The 23,617-nt window shown below is 43.5% G+C and overlaps 1 protein-coding gene and 1 non-coding gene across 2 annotated transcripts in view; both read left to right on the top strand.

The window, feature by feature from the left end:
- The window catches only part of TBC1D9 (TBC1 domain family member 9), a 119,594-nt gene that overhangs the window by 70,432 nt on the left and 25,545 nt on the right, over positions 1–23,617 (top strand). The window contains exons 4-13 of the mRNA XM_021679352.2: positions 926–1,154; positions 1,578–1,839; positions 3,590–3,797; positions 10,007–10,213; positions 11,108–11,278; positions 12,061–12,211; positions 14,897–15,111; positions 17,672–17,789; positions 19,292–19,577; positions 20,058–20,187. Coding sequence (XP_021535027.1) covers positions 926–1,154; positions 1,578–1,839; positions 3,590–3,797; positions 10,007–10,213; positions 11,108–11,278; positions 12,061–12,211; positions 14,897–15,111; positions 17,672–17,789; positions 19,292–19,577; positions 20,058–20,187 — 1,977 coding nt within the window. The remainder of the gene's footprint in view (positions 1–925; positions 1,155–1,577; positions 1,840–3,589; positions 3,798–10,006; positions 10,214–11,107; positions 11,279–12,060; positions 12,212–14,896; positions 15,112–17,671; positions 17,790–19,291; positions 19,578–20,057; positions 20,188–23,617) is intronic.
- LOC123324150 lies at positions 15,861–15,971 on the top strand. Its single transcript, XR_006539642.1, has one exon. It is a non-coding gene; the product is annotated as a U6 spliceosomal RNA (small nuclear RNA).

A 23,617-nucleotide genomic window follows, 5' to 3' on the forward strand; every position in this document is an offset into this window, starting at 1 on the left:
TATATATGTATATATATATATGTATGTATATGTATATGTATATATATATGTATTTGATCCCACTCTAAAGGCATTGATAATTTTGAAATGTCACATAAGCTGTAGGTGTATTTGCCAACTGGGAAAGGTTTTTCCATCCTTCTTCTGAACTGGCTACTTCTCCCTACCCAGAGGTCCGGTGCCGTCATGCAACCTCGGGGTTGTCTGAAGTTCCCTAATGCAGCACTCTACCAAAGCCTGCTCATCCCTGGATTAGCCTCGGTTCCAAATGGATCTCCTCTGGTTTCCATGAAAGCCAGCCATCTCTGTTCTCTTAATGAAGTAGTAATCTTGAGAAAAGCAGAAACTGACCTTTGGGGTGACTTTATCATGATGAGCTAAGAAAAGCAGTAGAATTTGCGAAATCTTTACATCTCCTCATTTGTGGAATAAAACCATGGGCTTCATTCTAAATGAACTTCTTAAAATGATTAGCACCAATAAACAGATAATCAAATCAATATTGTTATTTGAAGATCTTTTAGTACACAAGTGCTCCTCAGTAACAGGCTTAGAATTGAGGGGCTGCCCTTGAAAAATAATGTATCAATTAAAAAAAAATTCTAGCATTAGAAATTGGTTTTTTCCTTTCCAGCATTTACAGCATGCAGAAAAAAGCAGCCCTAGTCTTTTTTTTTTTAAAGATTTTATTTATTTATTTGACAGAGAGAGACACAGCGAGAGAAGGACCATAAGCAGGGGGAGTGGGAGAGGGAGAAGCAGGCTTCCCATGGAGCAGGGAGCCCAATGTGGGGCTCTATCCCAGGACCTTGGGATCATGACCTGAGCTGAAGGCAGATGCTTAACGCCTGAGCCACCCAGATGCCCCCAAACAGCCCTAGTCTTATTAATATTCATCGTGTGCCTCGTTTTCTCCTTGCTGTAGGGCATCATTGCAGAGTATAACAAGATCAATGATGTGAAGGAAGATGATGACACGGAGAAGTTTAAGGAAGCCATTGTGAAATTCCACAGGCTGTTCGGGATGCCCGAGGAAGAGAAGCTCGTCAACTATTACTCTTGCAGCTACTGGAAGGGGAAGGTCCCCCGTCAGGGTTGGATGTACCTCAGTATTAACCACCTTTGCTTTTATTCTTTCCTTATGGGAAGGGAAGGTGAGTTGTCTAGAATTTCAGAGGGAAGCTTGGGAAAGTCTGTTGAGAGTTTGCCCCAAACTCATAAACCACATCAAAATGCCAAAAATAGATCTGTAGCGATGACTTGGTCTACACTGTGTTTTAACTACCGAACAAGTGAAGGCAATTATTTTCATTATTAAAAAAAAAAAAAGGTTATTAAGTAATAAAAGTTCTCCAAAGCTATCATAAATGTCGTTGACATGGACTTCAGTCCATAATAGTGATGACTTCAGAATTTACGGGGTCTGAATTTGTCTCTGAAACAAACAAAACAGTAATAAATATGGGGCATGCAAACTCCAAGGAGTTCAGCAAAACTGGGGGCTGGGTTGTGAGACTGAAGGATCCTTTGGGGATTTTAAGGAGCCAGGTGCTCACCAGCTTGTTCCCTGTGCTCAGCCAAGCTGGTGATCCGGTGGGTGGACATCACACAGCTTGAGAAGAACGCCACGCTGCTTCTGCCTGATGTGATCAAAGTGAGCACAAGGTCCAGTGAACATTTCTTCTCTGTATTTCTCAACATCAATGAGACCTTCAAGTTAATGGAGCAGCTCGCTAACATAGCCATGAGGCAACTCTTAGACAATGAGGGATTTGAACAGGACAGATCCTTGCCCAAACTGAAAAAGAAGTCTCCTAAAAAAGTGTCGGCTCTAAAACGGTAGGTGACAGAGACAGAGTCTTACACACTTTAGAAACAAGAAACCCTTACATTCATTTATGAAGTGTAACTTTTTCTGAACCTCTTCAAGGGTTCTGAACGCTTTTCTGGGTATAGATGCAGAACTGAAAAAGACTGAAGCACTCAAAGGTCAGTGAGTGACATGGCCAGCTCTGACACCAAGTGCTGGGAACTCTTCTGGTCCTAGGGGCGGGGTGCCTATGGGCGGGTGCTATGGGGAAATGGGGCAGGGTGGTGGGAAAGGCCCTCAGGGGATGCCACTTGGAGTGGACTCTCAAGAGGTAGTAGAAGTTACCCATACAGATTCAGTAGGATGGATATTTCAGGCAGAGGGAATAACATGATGCGGGAATCACAAGGGAAAAGCGCAGAGGGGATTAAGTCCATCAATGTCTGGAAAGTGGTGAGGCATGTGATGAGGAGAGGCTGCAGAAAAGCCTGGAAGTCTGGATGTGGGACTGGAGCTAGAGAGAGGGCGAGGAAAAAGGTGAGGCTCTCAAGTGTGAATGTATGCATGGAATTGTCCGGAACTGAGATGGGGAGTGAGAGAGGGAGAGCATGTCCAAGGGATGTGCCAGCTCAGTTTTGATCATGTTGAGTTGAGTTGTCTGCAGAGCATCACATTGAAGATCGGTCCGGTAACATACATGGAATTGGAAATCCCTGGCATACAGCTGGTACTTGGAACCTGACAAGAGATCACTGCAATTAAGATGTCTGGGGATTTGAGGCGTGTTTCAGTAGAGCGGTTGAAGGTGAATGGTGTTACTGCGGTGCACTGAATCACAAAAGAAAGGCAAGGAACGGGATATAGGCAAGTGTAGACTGCTCTTTCAAGAAATTCAGTAGTAAAGAAGGAGGGATTGCTCTTAGAATGTAGAAGATTTGAATATCGGATAGAAGGGGAAGGGTTTGTGGTGACGGGAGATGCAGAGAAGGAGGGAGCACGGAGCCAAAACTATAAGGAAACCAGTCATTTTAGAAATGACATCTCATAGGGCATGGAAAAAGTTGCTTGCGTGTGCTGATACCTCTCCCTCTGAAATGGAAAGGAAGTAAGAGTGGGTGAGAATGGAAGAAAGTTGGAGGTAAAAGGGAGGGTACGGGTGGGGGGGAGCTCCTAGAAACTCAACCACCCGGGGGCTGAGGTGGCATAGGAGCTTGAGGGGAGAGGTTTGAGCAACTGACTTGATAAACAGGAAAAAGGACGAAAAAAAAACAAAACAAAAACCAAGCTGAGGTTGGAAACTCTCGTTGTCCAAGAGGTGGATTGTTCCTGGGTTTCAGGCAATTTTGTTGTCTTTTTAGGGCAGACAGTGATGGCCAGATTCGTGAGGCTTGTTTGCATTTTCATCAGATCTTTCTTAAGAGATAAGGCCTCCAAAGTGGCTCTGGAGAAGTGTGAATGTAATAATCTCTTTAGAAATTATTGTATTCCTTTAGAAAAAGAGCGGGTTTCCCATCCAGGCCTAGTTTTCCTAAGATTCTTTAACATTTACAGATACTGATTGTAAAATGATTGCCCCAGGGACCTAAATATATTAAAATAATTATATTGTGCTTCTGGGTCATAGGTTGGAGTTAGCTCCAACAGAAAGCCAAGAAGGTGGGGATGAGTCTGACAGGATGGAGGCGCAGAGAGATGGGCTGGGGGACCTCCCCTGCTGCATCCTTTAGACGCTATTGAAACGTTGCTCTTGCGTGAGGTGACGCTGTTATCGCCTTCCAGCGATCTTGACGCCAGGGCAAAGAGTGAGAGATACCGTGCACTTTTCCGGCTGCCCAAAGATGAAAAACTAGACGGCCACACAGACTGCACTCTCTGGACTCCATTCAACAAAATGCACATTTTGGGGCAGATGTTTGTGTCCACGAATTACATCTGCTTTACCAGCAAGGGGGAGAACCTGTGTAGCCTCATCATCCCACTCCGTGAGGTAGGTGTCAGGTGAAAATGGATATTCTAAGAGTTTCCTTTGTAATACTTTTCTATGCGAACAACAGATGTTTTTTACCAGCATTTCGTTGGTGTTTAACCATCGGTGAATGTTCATAATTCTTTGGTGTCCCCGGCCACCCCCTTTTGTGTGTTGTTATTGCTCTCGGTGACCTGAAAGAGCTTTTCTTCCTAGAAAAGGCAGCCTAGAGTTTTGGGGGTTTTTTTTAAAGATTTTATTTATTTCTTTGAGAGAGTGTGAGAGGGAGCACGAGCAGTGGGGAGGGGCAGGAGGAGAGGGAGAAGCAGACTCTCTGCTGAGCAGGGAGCCCGATGTGGGACTGGATCGCAGGACCCCGGGATCACGACCTGAGCTGAAGGCAGACGCTTAACCGACTGAGCTACCCAGGCGCCTCCAGCTTAGAATTTTAAAATGGAGATTTTACTATTATTCAGGTGTGGTGAGGCCAACACATCAGGAAGTGGCTGCCACTGGAAGGAGAGCTTGTCGTACTCACCATGCTTCTGGGAGAGGCCATGGGGGCACATTGGGGAAGCACCACGATTGGTCCATAGGCACAGGGAGTCAGGAAATGGGGGCAGGAGCCTTTATTGTGATTTCTTTGTGAAGAAACAGGCGAGGCAGGGGAAGCAGGTTTTGGATGGGCTAGTTGGAATAATTTCAGCAGGCTCTGGGGCATAGGGGCTGTCCCTAGCTATCTGGTATCTGCCTGCCCCCCTCCCCCAGGTGACTAGAACAAGGATAATTGACCCTGAGTGTGGAGTTGGATTAAGGAGGTGAGGGCAGTGTGGCGGGTTCTGCATGCTTGGTTTGCATAGGAATGGCCTGCTCCCAGGTGAGTCCTTTATTATCTCTTGGAGTTGGCTAACTCTGGGAGGGTGGCCCTGCCAGGGTCAGCAAGGCCCGGGATGTCCAAGCCTCAAATACAGAAACTAGAAAATGTAGTTATTACACCTGCTCACAGCCCGAGAGCAGCTTGGTCCCAAGGAAACAGTCTGGATTGTGAATTGGAAGGCCAAATATTAGATCTGGTCTGCTGGTTACCAGCAATAGAACCACCGCACTGCTGGCCACAGAGGCAGATTCTTGAGCCTGCCCCACATTTTTTGAATCTCTGCAAGTTTTGGAATCTGTATTTTCATAGAGTCCCAGGCTGATTTCTCGTGCAAAATGAAGACGTTGTGCATTCCTACCCTCTACACATTCTTACTGTTTTTGGGGAGGAGGTGGCTTCTGTCCTGTCTCCACAGTGCTAGGTGGTTCTGGTACTTGTGTGGAGACCTTGCCTTGAGGTTCGGAGTTGAGGAGGAACTCCAGGTTAGGCTCCTGGGGGCTAGAAGTCTTATGGTTTCCTTTCTAGTCCCGGCGACCACTTTCAACCTGCCCTGGTCCTTTTCTAGAAGTTAAGGTGGTTAGAAACTTTGGTTATGTAATTAAGATTGACTCTTTGTTATTCCCTAGCGTAAAGGATTCAAGTATCCCTCTGCCTTCTTTTCTTTTTTAAAGAGATCATTTATATGAGCAGATTTTTTTTAAGATTTTATTTATTTATTTGACAGAGAGAGACACAGCGAGAGAGGGAGCACAAGCAGGGGGAGCGGGAGAGGGAGAAGCAGACTCCCACCAGGCAGGGAGCCCGATGTGGGGCTCGACCCCAGGACCCTGGGATCATGACCTGAGCTGAAGGCAGACGCTTAACGACTGAGCCACCCAAGCGCCCCTGTTTTTCTATTGTTTTAAGAATAATTCACCATTATCACAGAGAATTTGTGAATGTACAGACAAATAAAAAGAAAACATTTAGGGGTGCCTTTCTCGCTGTCTCTCTCTCTGTCATTTTATAAATAAATAAAATCTTAAAAAAAAAAAATTCATCCTTTGTCCCACCAGTCAAAGATAGCCCCCGTTATTCTGCTGTACAGCTTTCTAGGTTTTTTCTATACTTCACTGTGTTTATGTCATTTATATTACTTAGATATAAAACATAGGGAATTTTTATTTTTTGCTTACTTCCTTCAACACTGAGTGTATATTAAACTTTCCCCCATATCATTAAATGCTCTTTGATAGTATCATTTTTAAGGACTGCATATTATTCCATTAACTGGATCTATAAAATTTATTCAGTTACCTGTGGTTGGACCCTTGCATTGTTTTTAGTTTTCTTCCAATTATATTTACAATTTTCCTTAAAGTATGAATTATAAATTCCTAGAAGCTGAGTGGGTGGATCAAAAAGAATGCAAAATGTTAGGCAATTGACAAATCTGGTCCTATTTTAATATGAGCAAACTGGTGTTACAACACCGTTTGAGGTGATATGTGGTGGGGTTGAATTCTGAGGTGGATAATTCGATAATTCGACAATCACTTACATTTGGCTCTGGAATGGATTTCATAACTTTTTCCAGCAAATGTACCTTCTTTGCCATAGACTATTACTAAACCTAATTTTCTTCATTTCTAAATTTCTTCATCAAGTATGACCCAAAAGCAAGTTACCTGCAACAGCTAGGGCAACCCATTCCAGGATTAAGGATGTGCATTGGTGAATCTGAGCAAATCATCACTCTGTTTATCCAAATGGAGATAAGGAGTGGGGAGGGGTCAAGATGTCTGCTCCCCTCTTCACCACATCCCACTGCCGCTCCTCACCTTTCAGTGCAGTATACGGTACAATAGTGGGAGTTCAGGGCAACTGAGAGAACGGGGATTGATGTTCTCAGCCCGTCATTGGCTTGCTGGCTTTTCCTAATGGCTGGTAGAGCGGCGATCATTCAGTCATATTCCAGGGTAAGTCAGAGGAGGAACAATAGTTGAGGTAGTAGCATCGAGAAATAAAGCACGTTATGTTGGTGGATGAAATTTTTTTTTTTTTAAGATTTTATTTATTTATTTGACAAAGAGAGACACAGCCAGAGAGGGAACACAGCAGGGAGAGTGGGAGAGGGAGAAGCAGGCTTCCCGCTGAGCAGGGAGCCTGCTGTGGGGCTCGATCCCAGGACCCTGGGACCATGACCTGAGCCGAAGGCAGATGCTTAACCGACTGAGCCACCCAGGCGCCCCGGTGGATGCAACTTTATAAAGAAGGCAGCAGTGCCCTTCCTTTAACCTGATGAATCTCCAAGCTATATGAATGATAGATCCCTAATCCCAACGAATGGAAGAAGCAAAGGACTCTGCAATTTTTACAACCTTTACATTACCTTAATGACAGAAAAGCAGTGGGCCACCACCCTCCCTTCCCCCCCCCCCCTTACAGGGGGTCTTTCTGAGTAGAGAGGGATCTGTCCATGAACTGTGTACCTTTCAGAACTGACTTAAACTGATTGATGAGCAGCAGTCTCCATGGGAACATTACATCCTAATTGAAATGGCCACTTTAGGATTATATAAACTAGGAATTGTTTCATTTCATTTTTTATAAATCAGCTAAAATACTGACTGGAGATTGTTAACATATTTACCACAGATAGACTTAAGGTAGATCAAATAGACACAGAATCATGTTACTACAGATTTTGAAAAAATTCCTGAGGCAGCAAAGCAGGGAGATAAAGTGAACCCATCAGGTTCCTCATTAGATAGAGATTACAGATAAAGTCTCTCTCTCTCTCTTTTTTTTAATCATAAATTACCTAGCAGATATTACATATTAAACATCAAGTTTTGATTAAATTCCAGTCTATTTTTATAACCCAAGTTGGTAGTGAAATGTGTCTCATTAAACTAGAATACTCAAATGTTGCTGTTACCCTTTGTCTGTATCACAAAGCTTATGGGATCGGATTCTACCAGAAATAATTTGTCAGCAAAAAATATTTTGTGGTGCATGGGAGCATTCATATGTTTTATATGGGAGCTTTCTGGTTGTTTCTGTATTAATGATCTAGCTAAAGGACTTTCCACTTTGACCTCATCAAGATCCACATGGCTATATGGGTTTTAGGTGTGGAGCTTGAACCTTTAGTTCCCTTGGCATTTGGCATTTGGTCTGAGACATCTGGTGACCAAAAGAATCAGAAAAAAATTGTTTTGAGAGAAGGAGTTTTTATAGGTCTTTTAAACATAGGTATCGTTTAGCATGTTTTAAATGCCATGGGAAAATCCTTTTGATGATAAAGAAATTTTTTTCCCATTTCTCCAGCTTTTTTTGCATTAGGAAAAAAACCTTTTTTTAAAAAAAAAAAAACACTTTTATGTACAACTCCAAGTACCTCAGGGGATTCCTTTAAAAGTATATATATAGGGGAAATAAAAAAATTAAAAAATTAAAAATTAAAAAAAAAAGTATATATATAGGGGCACACGGGTGGCTCAGTCGGTTAAGTGTCCAACGCTTGGTTTCGGCTCAGGTCATGGTTTTGGGGTCATGGGATCAAGCCCCACGTCAGGCTCTGAACTCAGCGCAAAGTCTCCCTAAGACTCTCCCTCTGCCTCCCACTCACTCACTCTCTGTCTCAAATAAATAAATAAAATCTTTTTTTTTTTTAAAGATTTTATTTATTTATTTGAGACAGAGAGAATGAGAGACAGAGAGCACATGAGACGGGGGAGGGTCAGAGGGAGAAGCAGACTCCCCGCCGAGCAGGGAGCCCGATGCGGGACTCGATCCAGGGACTCCAGGATCATGACCTGAGCCGAAAGCAGTCGCTTAACCAACTGAGCCACCCAGGCACCCTAAATAAAATCTTTTTTAAAAAATTAAAAAATATATATAGAAATATATATCTAACTATATGTGCTGATAAAATATGAGAGCAGAAGTCAGGTCCTGCAGTTTTCCCTCTTTGGATCCCAGTTGTCCGCATTTTGGATTTGGGGCCATTCAGCTTTTCAGGCATCTCCTAGTCAGGTTCCATAGCCTTGAAGGGGAAAAAGGTTTTAAAATTCTGCTTTGGAGACAATGTATTTCGTATGAAAATGTTGATGAAGAGGTGAAAGTTGAACCTGTCCAGACTGCTTACAGGTGGAAATGAAGAGAAGAGAAACTGAACTTTTTTTTTTTTAAGATTTTTTTTTAATTTTTATTTTTATTTATTTGAGAGAGAGAGACACAGCGAGAGAGGGAACACAAGCAGGGGGAGTGGGAGAGGGAGAAGCAGGCTTCCCGCCGAGCAGGGAGCCCGATGCGGGGCTCGATCCCAGGACCCTGGGATCGTGACCTGAGCCGAAGGCAGACGCTTAACGACTGAGCCACCCAGGTGCCCTGAGAAACTGAACTTTAAGGATATAGTCAGAGCTGCTGCAAGTAAACCATTTATCTAGGGCTTGTCTTGAGAGTTTTTTTTTTTCCTACTGTGCTAAAGAAAAATATTTTTATGCCTTTATCCTAGTTTCCAGTTGATGAAAATCCTATTATAAAGCCCCAAATATGTCTTCAGTTCAGAGCTAGAACAAATGTCCTTCTTTCCTGCTCATCTACCTACCTGATGTGGTAGATTTACTTCACCACACGCACGTGCACACCTGCGCACACGGTCCTCCAGTGCAGATGGGGCTGCCATTAAGCTGTTTACATCATGTCTGTTCGGAATTGAGCCTTTAAAACGTTCAGGTGGTAAAAGGAGAGGGTTGCAAAGCCCTGGAATTCGAAGGAGATGTTTGAAAGATGGGTGAGGTTTTGAAAACCATCCCAACCTTAAGCTTGGTAAAAAGGCACAAGTATTCTGTCTCTTAGGGATGATGCAGCAACGAGGAGTCCTTTCCTTTAGGACTTGTGGAATTTTAATGAAAATCAGGGAGTTTCTTCACAACGAGTTTTCTAAACCTTGGCCCTGTTGATATCGTGGGCCAGACTTTGTCGGGGATCAGCTGTCTTGTGCATTGCACGCTGGTGAGCGGCATCCCTGGCTTCCACCTGCTAGATGCCACTGGTACCCTCCGCTCGTGACAACCGGAAACGCCTCTAGATGTTGCTGGATGTCTCCGGGGGAGCAAAATTACTCCCAGTGTAGAACTGCTGATTTAGAAAGACCAGCACCGTCATTCCAGCTTCTGATATGAGCTCCAGTTTGAGTTGTTAGCTCTTTTATCGGAACAGAGTCAGAGAATCTCATTCTTGCCTCAGTAAGATATGGGTGTTCCTACACAATGTAAAAGTGTTGTGCTCCTTGTTTGGTGCTGCTCGGAGGCTGCTGTTGGGTGATCCCTGGAAAGTAATGTTCTTTGTTTTGTGTTTCTTTCAGGTGACAATTGTGGAAAAGGCAGACAGCTCCAGCATACTCCCCAGTCCTTTATCCATCAGCACCAGGAACAGGATGACCTTCCTATTTGCCAATTTGAAAGATAGAGACTTTCTGGTGCAGAGGATCTCCGATTTCCTGCAACAGACAACCTCCAAGATATACTCAGACAAGGAGTTTGCAGGCAGCTGTAACAGTTCAGATGATGAGGTCTGTGGGAATCCCCCTGCGGGTGTTTGCATTCGTCCTCGTACTCTGCCTGAGAGTGGTCCCCTCCTTGTCCATTTTGTTTGATCCTCAAGCTCTGCTAAGATAAGGCACCTACCTGATGCCCAGAGCAATATCTCATCTCATTTAAGTCTCATGGAGTTGGCTTTGGGATTGCAGAGCTGGACAGAGCCCTGTAGATCATCTGCCTAACCCTATTTCATAGTTGAAGAAATTATTAAGTAATTGGTCCTGTTTACGCAACAAGGGACTCTGGTCCATATAGCGACATTGTTGGCAATGTACAGAGGTCACTAAATAAAGTCTCGAATCTGAGATGCAACGTCATGATGATGACCTTATTATGATAAAATATGTACTGTGCCCCTTTTGAATTAGGCCCTGGGCCAACATCCAGGGAAATTAGAGCCCGGGAAAATAGGTGACCAGCTCAAGTGACAGAATAATTACTGGCAGCTGAAATATAAAGATGGTGACCTCACAAGGAACATGCCTCACCCTGTCCACCTGGTCCAAGCTCATGTGGGCATCAGAAGCTAGAGTGGGCATGAGGAGGCGGTCCCATAAGCAGTTGATTCAGCCATGTCATGCTTTGCATGCGTGCTAACCAGAAACTAACCGCCGACCAGTTTGTTGCAAAAATGCATCAAAAATAAAAGGAAACCTGTTTTGAGCATTGAAGCTTCATGCTCTATGACCCACGCACCTGTCTAATCTCCGCTGAAGCGCTGGCTTGCTGCCTTCCTCCTGTGTTTTCACATAGCAAGAAACGTGTTGGGAACCATGATGTATTGTTGGTGTCTATACAGAGGACACTGAAGAAGTAGATTCTGCGGTTCACACTCTTTCAACATCTGTTCCTCTGTGCGTCGGCAGGTATATTCTCGGCCCAGCAGCCTAGTCTCCTCCAGCCCCCAGAGAAGCACGAGCTCCGATGCCGATGGAGAGCGCCAGTTTAACCTGAATGGCAACAGCGTTCCCACAGCCACACAGACCCTGATGACCATGTATCGGCGGCGGTCTCCGGAGGAATTCAACCCGAAATTGGTGGGTGTCTCCTGCTCTTGCTTGAAATTTTCTGTATTAGAACAATAACATTTAAAAATAGTTTTTGTAAGTAAATATTTTCCTATAAGCAAAGCAGATTTTTATCTAAATGTCTCATTAGATTTTAGAATGGGGGCGCCTGGGTGGCTCAGTCATTAAGCGTCTGCCTTCGGCTCAGGTCATGATCCCAGGGTCCTGGGATCGAGCCCCGCATCGGGCTCCCTGCTCCGCGGGAAGCCTGCTTCTCCCTCCCCCACTCCCCCTGCTTGTGTTCCCTCTCTCGCTGTGTCTCTCTCTGTCAAATAAATAAATAAAATCTTAAAAAAAAAAAAAAAAGATTTTAGAATGGCTTCTTCATAGGAGATGAGTTATACAGAGTACGGGTGACGTTTTTTTTGTCTTGTTTTTAACTGTTAAGTTTAAGTCAGCCAACAAGTAAGTACATAATTTCTCAGCCCACATTTAAAAAACATCAACTCGCTTTCACTTGGAGGTGTGGACATAAAGCCGTAAATATAATTTGCATTCTGCTGACCCATTTCAGGTAAGTGGAATTCTGATTCTGGTCCAGAAAGCTTCAAAGCAGAACCACAGCCTTCAAATTAGGTTCAGGTGTCAAATGAGGAAAGCACTCCAGAAAATCTGACTTCTTGTTCCGAAGAGTTTTGTTCAGAACATAACCACTCTGTTCACTAGGGGAGATAGTCTGACTTTCCATCCAACTTCTCCTTTCCATCCTCGAAGTACTTTGGGATGTAGTAATGTTTCATTATCCCTTTCAGGCCAAAGAGTTTTTGAAGGAGCAAGCTTGGAAGATTCACTTTGCTGAGTATGGGCAAGGGATCTGCATGTACCGCACAGAGAAAACACGAGAGCTGGTGTTGAAGGGCATCCCGGAGAGCATGCGAGGGGAGCTCTGGCTGCTGCTGTCAGGTATGGCCGGGCTTGGGCTGGGGGTCCTGGCCCTGGACTATGCAGGACCTCAGCGCTCCCCTTCCGCCTTCCATCATGTGTCTGGGCTCTTTCAAAATATACAGCCCTCCAGTTCAGCACTAAATCGCCTTTCCTCCCCGGAGTGTTGAAGTTCCTCAGTGAAAACACAGAACACATACAACTGTCCAGATATTGAAGCCATCACCCCCCAAGTCCGCATAACCTCTTCCATCCCGTCACTAACGCTACTTTGGAGAAAAGAGAACCTAAGGGAAAGAGTATAATTCTTTGTGATTTGGGAGGGGTTTTTTTTTTCCCCCTCTTCCTGGCTGTGTCCATTGATGAGAACACATGATGAGAATACATCTCATTGAGAATGCTGAAGTGTGGCACATGCTGAGAACTGCCATTGAGGCAGGGAGAGAGAGGAATGAGAAAGCCTCGTCCTTGGTTTCTGCCACCTCCTGAATTTCCTGGTTATCGCTTGGAGATGTGAAGGAGAGGCCAGAATGTGCACTAGAACTGAAGGCCTAGATCACACACTCCAAGCTGGAGACGCCAGGAAGGGCAGAAGGGGGTGTGTCAAGGACCTGTGGGAAAGATGTGCCCACCTTCGCTGGTCCACAGCCAGGCTCATGCCCCAACAGAGCCCCGCGGGGTCACACTTTTGAGTCCTGCTGGAGACCAGAGGTTCTTCAGGCTAGGCCCAATCACGCCTTCCTCCCCGCCTAAAGCGTCCAGTGTTTCCCAGGGGTCTGTTCTGTCGTGAACATCCAGGGCATTTTTTTGGTGTTACCAGTCTTTATAAATCAGTTGCTTTACTTGGTTAGAGGCTTGAAATGTAATCATTTTAGATAAGCTTATTTGAATATTTTTATTTGAACCAAAAATGGTCCAAGTGCTGTTATCAAAACCTTTTATTTTAAAAGTGACATTAAAATTAAAAGAATAGTTGCCACACCTATAGGAAAGCATTTAAAAAAAAACCAAACAAACAAACAATCTCATAGCTCTTTCTAAAAGTAGATATAAATGCTAATTGCCCATAATGAGATGTATTAACATCTCAGCAGTTGGGGGATAGAATCCTGAAAAATACTTGGCTTTATCTGTTTCATGTAGAAGTAGCTTGTTCTATCCTCATTTACGTGGCTTATTTTCCTTAAGTAGACCAGCCTTAGCTCCTAATTTAGCAATCCAAATTTGAATGCAATGATCTTTGATTACAAATTCAGCCCAAGAAGAGCCTTACTGTCCGTCTTCTGTCTTCCTTGTGTTTGTTGAACTAGGCGCCTGGACAGACTGATTCAGGTCACTGTTGTAGTAAATGAAAAATTCCATTTTCATCCTCATTCAAATTAGAAGTTACTTATAGCCCCATTTTGGATGAAAATGGAACTCAAAGTGAGAGCCAAGAAATAGTACCCGATAGTACGTAGCACTGTTGCAGAGACACATAGAGAGTTGGACTCCGTATTTTCTTTAATGGTGATGGACGATGTGAGGCCAGGGGGTGGAGTGGCCTACAGCCTCTATTTCCACCCAGCTTACTGGGGGTAGGATGCGTGTGGTAGGTTGCAAGCCAGCTCACCCATGGGGAGAGCCCAGCTCCTGGTGGGGGAGCCCCGCCTGAGTCCCGCCCCGTTCCCCGTGACTCTTAGGGCCACTTTACCAGGACCTGGCTTGGTGTACACAGTGAAGTACAGGCCAGATGGTAAGATATCTTTGCAGATCTCCCTTGGAAACAAAGCAAAAGCCAGTGTTCGGTTGCTGTCAGCCAGACTGCCTTTTCCTGGGTAAAGAGTTGAGTGGTGAGGCTGTCTCTTCTGGGTGACTGCCATTGACACGGTCCAGGCCAGCCCAGGGGTTCTAATTTCTAATCAGTGAAATACAGATCAGTTTATCCTGTCATTTAGTGTGTGTGTGTGTGTGTGTGTGTGTGTAATATGTATACATATATGTGTGTTTTATATATGTGTATATATATTTATAATTACATGTTATTTTAATTAGATTTAGATTTAGATACTTTGATACATACAGGGTTTTCTGTCTTCAAGAATCTTAAATGCAACTATCTCAAACCAGTGATTCTCAACCCATTTCTCCATCCTCATCCCCAGCACCTGAGGAACTCCCAGCCATAGTGGTGCTCTCTGTGAAGAATGCCCACACCACCCACTGCAATTCTAAAAATCCTTGCATACATTCTAACACCTCCTCCTACTCTGCAGTATGGCTCTTTGAACTCTTCAAAGCTTAAGCTTTCACAAGCAGTTTTCAAATTTCTTTTGGGAGGCAGAACTTTCTTTTTCAAGTGAAATCTTAAGGAGAATCCCAATAAAATACCAGCAAAACTGCTCTGGTTGAGGGAGGGCTGAGACGGGGAAGCTTTGGCTTACTCTTGTTCCTTCCTCCTCTTCCTCTAAGTAGGCCCCCCAGGATCGTCTGTGGAAGTTCTATGGAACACAGATTTTTAGCTTGCAAACCTCTAATTTGGCTCACGGTGGAGCTGAAAGAGGGAAGCAGCCGCAAGTAAATTTACCAAGTCTGGCCACCGTTGCAACAGCCCACCTCACCTGTGGGCAGTCATTATCTCGCAAGTGGCTCACTTGGTAAGCTGTGTTTGCAGACCGAGGGCAGGGCCTGCCGCTTTGGATGTTGTATCTGTTGGGTGTTTCCTAGGTGCCATCAATGAGAAGGCCACACATCCTGGGTACTATGAAGATCTAGTGGAGAAGTCCATGGGGAAGTATAATCTGGCCACAGAGGAGATTGAGAGGGATTTACACCGCTCCCTTCCAGAACACCCAGCTTTCCAGAATGAAATGGGCATTGCTGCTCTAAGGAGAGTCTTAACAGCTTATGCTTTTCGAAATCCTAACATAGGATATTGCCAGGTAAATGACACAGCTGGTTTAGATTATTTTTATTATTATTGTTTATTAACCAGTAAGTCAGAAGAATGGTTGACAGAACCATCCCTGCACCTAAGTTTCTTGACCTTGGCACTATAGACATTGTGGGCTGGATAATTCTTTGTTCGGGGTTGTCCTATGCTTTGTAGGATGTTTAATAACACTCCTGTTTAATACCACATTTAATAACATCTCTCCACGAAATGCTAGTGGAACTCCCTAGTTGTGACAGCCAAACTGTCTTTAGACATTGCCGAATAGCCCCTGGGGAGCAAAATCTCCCTGGGTTGAGACCACAGCACTGAGCAGAGGAGGTGGGAGACAAGAATGCCCTTTCTGGATCCACCACCTCATACCTGAGTGACCTTCAAGTCACTTCTGATTACTCTCTGAGCTACCCCTCATCCCTCCCCGAGGTAAAAGAGAGCGTGCCTGACACCAGGCCTGTAATTCTGGCTTCTAAGTTCCACAGCGCTCCTACTTTGCATCCTAAGTAAGCACATACTTGACAATATAACTTTTATATGCTAGGATTATATTTCAATACCCATTAAAATAAGTGCTTAATCCGATATTCAAAAAATGTTGCCCCCATACCGACAGAAATTATCTCTTGTACTAGTACATCGACCATAATTGGGAAAGCTCTAAGACCATGTGACTTTAGACTTAAAGACCACATATTCAGACAGGCCTTCCCCGACCATCCAGCTAAAAGCTAAAGCAGGCTTGTGCTCGCTTCGGCAGCACATATACTAAAATTGGAACGATACAGGGAAGATTAGCATGACCCCTGCCTGCACAAGGATGACATGCAAATATGTGAAGCATTCCGTATTTTTGTGGGGAATACAGGCTTCCAGTAATGGAATCAGTAAGTGATGGGAATAAAAGACAGAGCATAAGGAATGTAGTCAGTGATACTGTAATAATGATGTATCAAGGTATCTATCAGGACACTTGAGATGAATGTAGCATAATGTATAAACTTGTGTCAACTATACTCAAAAAAAAAGTGAAATCACAATGGAAGACAACTTTTAATATGTTGACAAATACCTCAAACATCCCCCAGATCCAGAAAGATGGCATAATTCTTACTAAATGACTGCTTAACACAAAAGTAGATAAATAGAGGGAAAGATAGGTAGGTGGATAGATAGATAGATAAATGCTAAAGCAGGCTTAATTCCTCTACACATACACACAGTACAGGTCTTCCTATACCACATTATTTTATCTTTTTTTTTTTTAAAGATTTTATTTATTTATTTATTAGAGAGCGAGCGAGCGAGAAACAGCATGAGAGGGGGGAGGGTCAGAGGGAGAAGCAGGCTCCCCGCCGAGCAGGGAGCCCGATGCGGGGCTCGATCCCGGGACTCCGGGATCATGACCTGAGCCGAAGGCAGTCGCTCAACCGACTGAGCCACCCAGGCGCCCCTATTTTATCTTTTTGATAGTACTTAAATACACTCCCAAAATTGATTAATTAACCTTTACATCTTCATTCCGTCTCTCTGACATCAACATTTAAGTCCTGTGGGACTTGTCACCACTGTATTCCCCCATCCCATCCCCCAATTCTTAGTCCAGAGCCTGTTACCGACTTACCTTGACTGAATGACTGAGGAGCTAACTGTGACCATGATCATGTACTAGAATCGGCAGGTTAATTCTCAAGTGGAATTTTAATAATGATTTTACTTGGGCAAATATTATGACTTACAAGAAAAAGCCTATTAGACCAAAATTCCTTTTTTTGGTATTTATATTGTAGAAGTCTGACGAACAGTTACTGGTTTGTAAAAGATCAAAAGAAGAACAAGAATTAGTTGGCCTCTGCAATTATAGAATTCATATTTCTCTTTTGATCTTTCTCTTTTTAATTTAGAGGACTATTAAAAGTAGTTGGGCCTTGAGTGGTTATGAGTTAAGTGATAATATCTTTTAATAAAGTGGGTTACTTTAGAATTTAAATTACTGTTACTTATCTCTGCCTTCCTTATCCAGATGGAAATAGTGGGTGAGGACTCCAAATTTGAAAGGTTTTATTGTTCTCAGAGGAGAGCCTCAGGCCGTGTGTACTTGGTTATAGAAACCATTATGGAAGATTAAAAAGGAAATATTTGTCTTGTGCATTAAGGATTAGAAACACTGAGACTTTAGCAGGTTAAAAGCTTTGTCAGATAGCCTTTGGGCCAAGTTTTTGAATGAGGGCTTGCCTGTGTGCAGGGACTCAGTCTTTGGTGAGGTGAGTATTGGTGTTCCTGAAGACCCTTAACAGTTCCAGGCTCAAGGACTAAGGGTTTGGACATTTTTAAAGGGTTCTTAAAAAAAAAAAAAAGAGAAAGAAACAACTTAGAAGAACATGTGTGTGTAGCTTGCAGAGCTTTTAGATATTTATTATCTGGCCTTCTGCTAAGACGTTTGCTGGCCCTGTGAGACTAACGCAGTAATTTTTCAGGTTCACAAAATTTCTTATGTTCACGTGTGTCTGATGTATTTAAAATATATTTGATGACACCCTTTTTCGTTGCTTTAGGCCATGAATATTGTCACATCCGTACTGCTGCTTTATGCCAAAGAGGAGGAAGCCTTCTGGCTGCTGGTGGCTCTGTGTGAGCGCATGCTTCCTGATTACTACAACACCAGAGTTGTTGGTACGTGGGGGGTACTTAACATTTTAACCCATGTCTCGTTGCAAAGATGTTTCTAGAACCAGGGTAGTGGCTAGAACAGCATTTCTAGTCACCATTAGCCAGAAGAGTTTCAGACTACTCCACTTTCCCAAAATGGGAATGAGAGGGCTTGAGTTAATATGGACTGTACACAAAGGAGCCCCATGGAGCTTGAGAGAATATACATGTATCACTGTTAGAGAAATTATTGTAGGAAACACTCGATGTAGGTGTCACTCTGTGGCATGTGCGGACGGCACCAAACATGTCGACCGTTGGTCAGATTTGACAAAAAATGTTTTCATGAAGCCCATGGAATCTGTGGACAGCAGAAGTATGCAAAAAAAAAAAAAAAAAAGAACATACAAAAATTTATCCAAGACTAAGTTTCTGCAATATTTTTAAGAACTGATTTCATTGCAAGGCAAACAATGGCTATAAGCATTTAAACAAATTATTGGTGTTACTCCTTATCATCCTCTCGAGTGTTAGACATTTCATTTTAGCAGGACAAGCTTTTTGTTGCTAGTAGTAAAATGTATGCTTTATGCTTCCCTCTTGTGCTCTTCATTTCTAAACCTTTTCACACTAATTTGATTCACTGGAAAAATTCTCCAGAAATGTCAGTAAGTTGATCATGAGTGTGTATGTACAACTGGAATGCCTTTTTTTTTTTTAGATTTTTTTTTTTCTTTTTTAAATAATCTCTACATTCAGTGTGGGCCTTGAACTTACAACCCCAAGATCAACAGTCTCATGCTTTACCGACTAAGCCAGCCAGGTGCCCCTGGAATACTTTCAAGTTTAAAGAACATTAGACAAAACAAAACAAAACAAAACGCCTCATATGTGGGGACCATGCATGCAGAAAAGTAATGTTTCCCAAGAAATGGAGTTACTTAGATATACTTTTCATGCCTAACCAAACAATGATATATCCTGAAAACTTCCTTCTTCTTGTTCTTTTTTTAAAGATTTTATTTATTTATTTGACAGAGAGAGACACAGCGAGAGAGGGAACACAAGCAGGGGGAGTGGGAGAGGGAGAAGCAGGCTTCCCGCGGAGCAGGGAGCCCGATGTGGGACTTGATCCCGGGACCCTGGGATCATGACCTGAGCCGAAGGCAGATGCTTAACGACTGAGCCACCCAGGCGCCCCTCACGAAAACTTTCTAAACTGACTTTTCCAACAACCCTTATGGTTGTATGTTATTGCTCTTTTTTGTGGTAGGGAAGCAGGACAGGAAAGCTCCAGAAAGAGAAGCACCCAGAACTAATCTGCTGACCGGGTGATATTGACACCTTGGTCTAGTAACATTGTAACTAGTAACATGGTAGCAGCAGAACCGTTAAGAGAAAGGAGCCAAGTTGTTTTTAGCAGCAATTGTGAGCTGGGTTATCTTAGCCAAGCCGATTGGTGGGGTTCCTCAGTAAGAAGGTGCGGTGGGTTCACCTGTGGCCTTTTGTGCCCGTCCCTGCTGCAGGTGCACTGGTGGACCAGGGTGTCTTCGAGGAACTAGCGCGAGACTATGTCCCCCAGCTGTACGACTGCATGCAGGACCTGGGCGTGATTTCTACCATCTCCCTGTCTTGGTTCCTCACGCTGTTTCTCAGCGTGATGCCCTTTGAGAGTGCAGTTGTGGTCGTGGACTGTTTCTTCTATGAAGGAATCAAGGTGATATTCCAGTTGGCCCTGGCTGTGCTGGATGCAAATGTGGACAAACTGTTGAGCTGCAAGGATGACGGGGAGGCCATGACTGTTTTGGGAAGGTAATGGACGAAGCCTCACTTTGTTGTTGTTGTTCCTGTTTTTATTTTTATTTTTTTTGTTGTTACTGTTTTTAAAGATTTTTTTATTTATTTGAGAGAGGGGGAGCGTGCGCAAGCAGGGGGAGGAGCAGAGGGAGAGGGACAAGCCGACTCCATGTGGAGCCTCCGGGCTCGATCTCATGACCCTGAGGTCATGACCTGAGCCAGAATCACGAGTCACATGCTCAACTGACTGAGCCACTGAGGTGCCCGCTAAGCCTCACTCTGTAAACCACCTCTGGTTTCTTCTCTGAACTTGCCTTCTATCTTTCTCCCTGGTTTCATGAGTCTTAATTGGCTTGATGGTAATCATAATGCCCACTTTTGTCCGTGGCTGAGGATTTATTTTCATATGCAGGGTTTGTAGAACACGGGTAGAGAACTGTAATGGGAGAATTCCAAATTAGCCTCCGGTGACTTCTGTTTCATTTCTTGGTCCAGGTATTTAGACAGTGTGACCAATAAAGATAGCACACTGCCTCCCATCCCTCACCTCCACTCCCTGCTCAGTGATGACGTGGAGCCCTACCCTGAGGTAGACATCTTCAGGCTCATCAGAACGTCTTATGAGGTGGGTCTCATTTCCCGCCTGAGTGTTACAGTGCTCTGAGTGTGCTGGGAGGCACTCTGCCGGATGTGTGGCACCCACTTCCATTGCTCACTATGGGTATACCCGCTTCCTTGCACCTTCGGAGAACGAATTGCCAAAGCAAACAGCTGCCTTCCAGCTGACAGTCTTGAGCTCTAGAGATGGGGATTGCCGGGGGCCTAGGACTCCCGCTGGGTCTCAGGCCACGGAGCAAATGGCATGCATGACAAGCTCTGACCCTCTCATCCTTTGCCATGCTCACCCTGAAGCCGGATCAAGGAGCAGCTCAGATTCTCCTCTGGGCGTCTTGAGGAGGGGCTGTCGAGAGCAGGCATGGGGAGGTTGACCTGTACGCCTCAATTCACTTCCAGTTCTCGTGCCAAGGACTTAGGTGTTCTCTGAAGAAAACAAGCCAAGTCTCTTCAGTCCATGACACGTGGAATAGTCTGTACCATCCTAGGGAAGAACCAGAGTCCTCGTATTCCTCGTATTCCTGGCCTAAGTGGGGGAGGACGCCTTCTGGTTCACGATGACCTTGGACCTAGTGCTGAATCTCAGAGTAGAACTGAGGGAGCTTCTAGGGGCGAAGGAGCCTGTATTATGTGCTCAGTGGCCTTTGGTGGTCTGTGGAGCCCCGGGGACTCAAGTGTCCATCATACCTAATGGTTTCTTCATTTCCTGATCCTTGGCTCTGAAACCTTTTATAGAAATGATCAGTAAGAAAGAGCGTGAATATTCTGCTGAGCACACTACACCCTCACGGATGTTTTGGAGTTGTAGGACTATGGTTGTCAGCATTCCAACTAGGAGCAGCCTGGATTAAGGGAGAAATAGTGAGGGACAAGCTGAGGTCAGAAAAAGCCCCTCTTTAAGAGAATAAAAAAATTGGTGCTTTAAAAAATATTGGTATAGATCCAGAAACCTTTTCAGAAATGTGTGTCCTTTCACTCATAAAGGGGGCAACACTGATCATTTATTATTTTTAAAACTTTTCATTGACGATATGTATTGAAAACAAAACATTTTTTTTTTTTAAAGATTTTATTTATTTATTTGAGACAGAGAGAATGAGAGAGAGAGAGCACATGAGAGGGGGGACGGTCAGAGGGACTCCAGGATCATGACCTGAGCCGAAGGCAGTCGCTTAACCAACTGAGCCACCCAGGCGCCCGAAAACAAAACATTTTTTGTATCTTTTAGAATCATAAAAGTAATGTTTATTTTTAAAAATGTAGAAACTGGAAAAATATGAGGGAAAAATAAACTATATTCTATAAACTATATTTACCATATTTTCCCTCAAGGATGTTTTTGTATTTGCAAAGTACACTTAAAAAACAAGTCTCTAGTAAAAAGTGTTTTGTAACATCCTGTTTTTCACTTAAAATATACCATGAGCACTCTCTAATATATTACATATTGTTTAAAGCCATAATTTTTTCTTTTTTTAAAATATAAATTCAATTAAATATAGTGTATTTTTAGTTTCAGAGGTAGAGTTCAGTGATTCATTAGTTGTATATAACACCCAGTGTTCATTACATCACGTGCCATCCTTAATGTCCATGAGCCTGTTAACCCCCCACCCGCACCCCTCCAGCAACCCTCAGTTTGTGTCCTGTGATTAAGGGTCTCTTATGGCTTGTCTCCCTCTCTGATTTTGTCTTGTTTATTTTTTCCTCTCTTCCCCTATGATCCTCTGTTTTGTTTTTTAAATTCCACATATGAGTGAGATCATATGATAATTGTTTTTCTCTGATTGACTTACTTCGCTTAGAATAATACCTTCTAGTTCTGTCCGCGTCATTGTAAATGGCAAGATTTCTTTCTCTATGGCTGAGTAGTATTCCATTATATGTATGTACGTGTGTGTGTGTGTGTGTGTGTGTGTGTGTGTGTGTGTGTGTATACACACACACCACATCTTCTTTATCCAGTCATCTATTGGTGGACATCTGGGCTTTTTCCATAGTTTGAAAGCCATAATTTTAATAGATTCTTAATATTCTGCTTTAATGAAGTACCAAAATTTATTTAACTGGTCACTTTTGTTGTAAATTTATTTTGATTACTTCTAAATTTTCAGTATTTTATGTCAAACTTACATGGTATGATTATATATATGTTATATATGTGATATATATTCTATATTCTGTGATAAACTTGTATACAATTATCACATCTCTGATTATTTTCTTAGAGTCCATTCTAAGGAATAGATCTATAGCAATAGATCAGAAAGTGTGCATTATTTCCAAGCTCCTAGCACACAGTGTCCAATTTCCATGAAGATTGTCCCAATTTATATTTCCACCAGTGGAGATGAAGGATGGCTATTTCACTTCAGTCTCTCCAAAACTGGTTATTATCATAATGCAATAAAGAAACATCATTGCCTCAGGACTTTTGGATAACACTCTGTTGGAAATTTTGGATGATTATTTTTCCAGAAAAAGAGCCCATGTGATTAAATGCAATAGTTATTATTATAGTGGTGGGTTGTTTTTCTGAAGGCATCCCCTGAAACGTTTATTGTTAAGAGAATTCTGGAACAAAGTCATAAAGCTTAGTATGTGGAAACTCAGCTATATTCTTGACAGCAGATAAGCTAACAACATGCTGAGGTCAGCACGTGAGCCTCTGTAATGGGAAAGAGAAGAGAATGGAGGCAAGACCAAGGGCTGGTTTCCGCTTACATCCTGTCCGGCTGATCCCTGATGGTGGCCCTTTGGCTGTCAGACATCTTGTCGCAGGATACAGCCGCGGTTGCCTTCCTCTGCCTGGATAGACAACCCCTTTTATTTATACCAATGCCTGTATAACCTGGTCTTTCGCTGCATAATGACTGGGTTTTTTGTTTTCTCTACTTCGTGTCACCGTGCTGCCCCTAGCTTTCCCGTGGCTTCCCAGTGCCTTCCAGTTCAGCCTAAAGAGACCACCACAAACCCTTTTTTCCCTCCTGACCATTAGATTGGTGGTTCTCAGTCTCCCCTGTGCATTAAGATCACTTACAATTTTTTTCAAAGTCAACCTTTTATGAATTTCCAGGTTCCATTCCAGACCAATTAAATCTGTGTCTTTGGCATGAGGCCTAAGAAATAAGTGTTTTTTAAAGGTTCCCCAGTTGGTCCTGGAGCCTGGTGAGGGTTGAGAATCCCTGCCCTAGATGCAGAATGGGGCCAGTAGTCGCAGAAGTTGGTTATAACCTGGTTTGAACTAAGGCATGGCACCAGTCTTCTGAGGCGTGCAGCACATTTATTTCTGTGCTTCAGGATACTTAGCTAGGAAGACAGGAAAGTAGGAGAAACACTGAAAGTACATTCAGCTCTGAGGTCTCATCCAGGACTCCCCCGGTGGCTGGAGGTTGGTTAGATATTGATCAAATTTCTCCTGATGAGATGATAACTTTATT

Source organism: Neomonachus schauinslandi, chromosome 2 (assembly GCF_002201575.2).
Source record: "Neomonachus schauinslandi chromosome 2, ASM220157v2, whole genome shotgun sequence".
In the NCBI taxonomy this organism is placed as follows: Eukaryota; Metazoa; Chordata; class Mammalia; order Carnivora; family Phocidae; genus Neomonachus; species Neomonachus schauinslandi.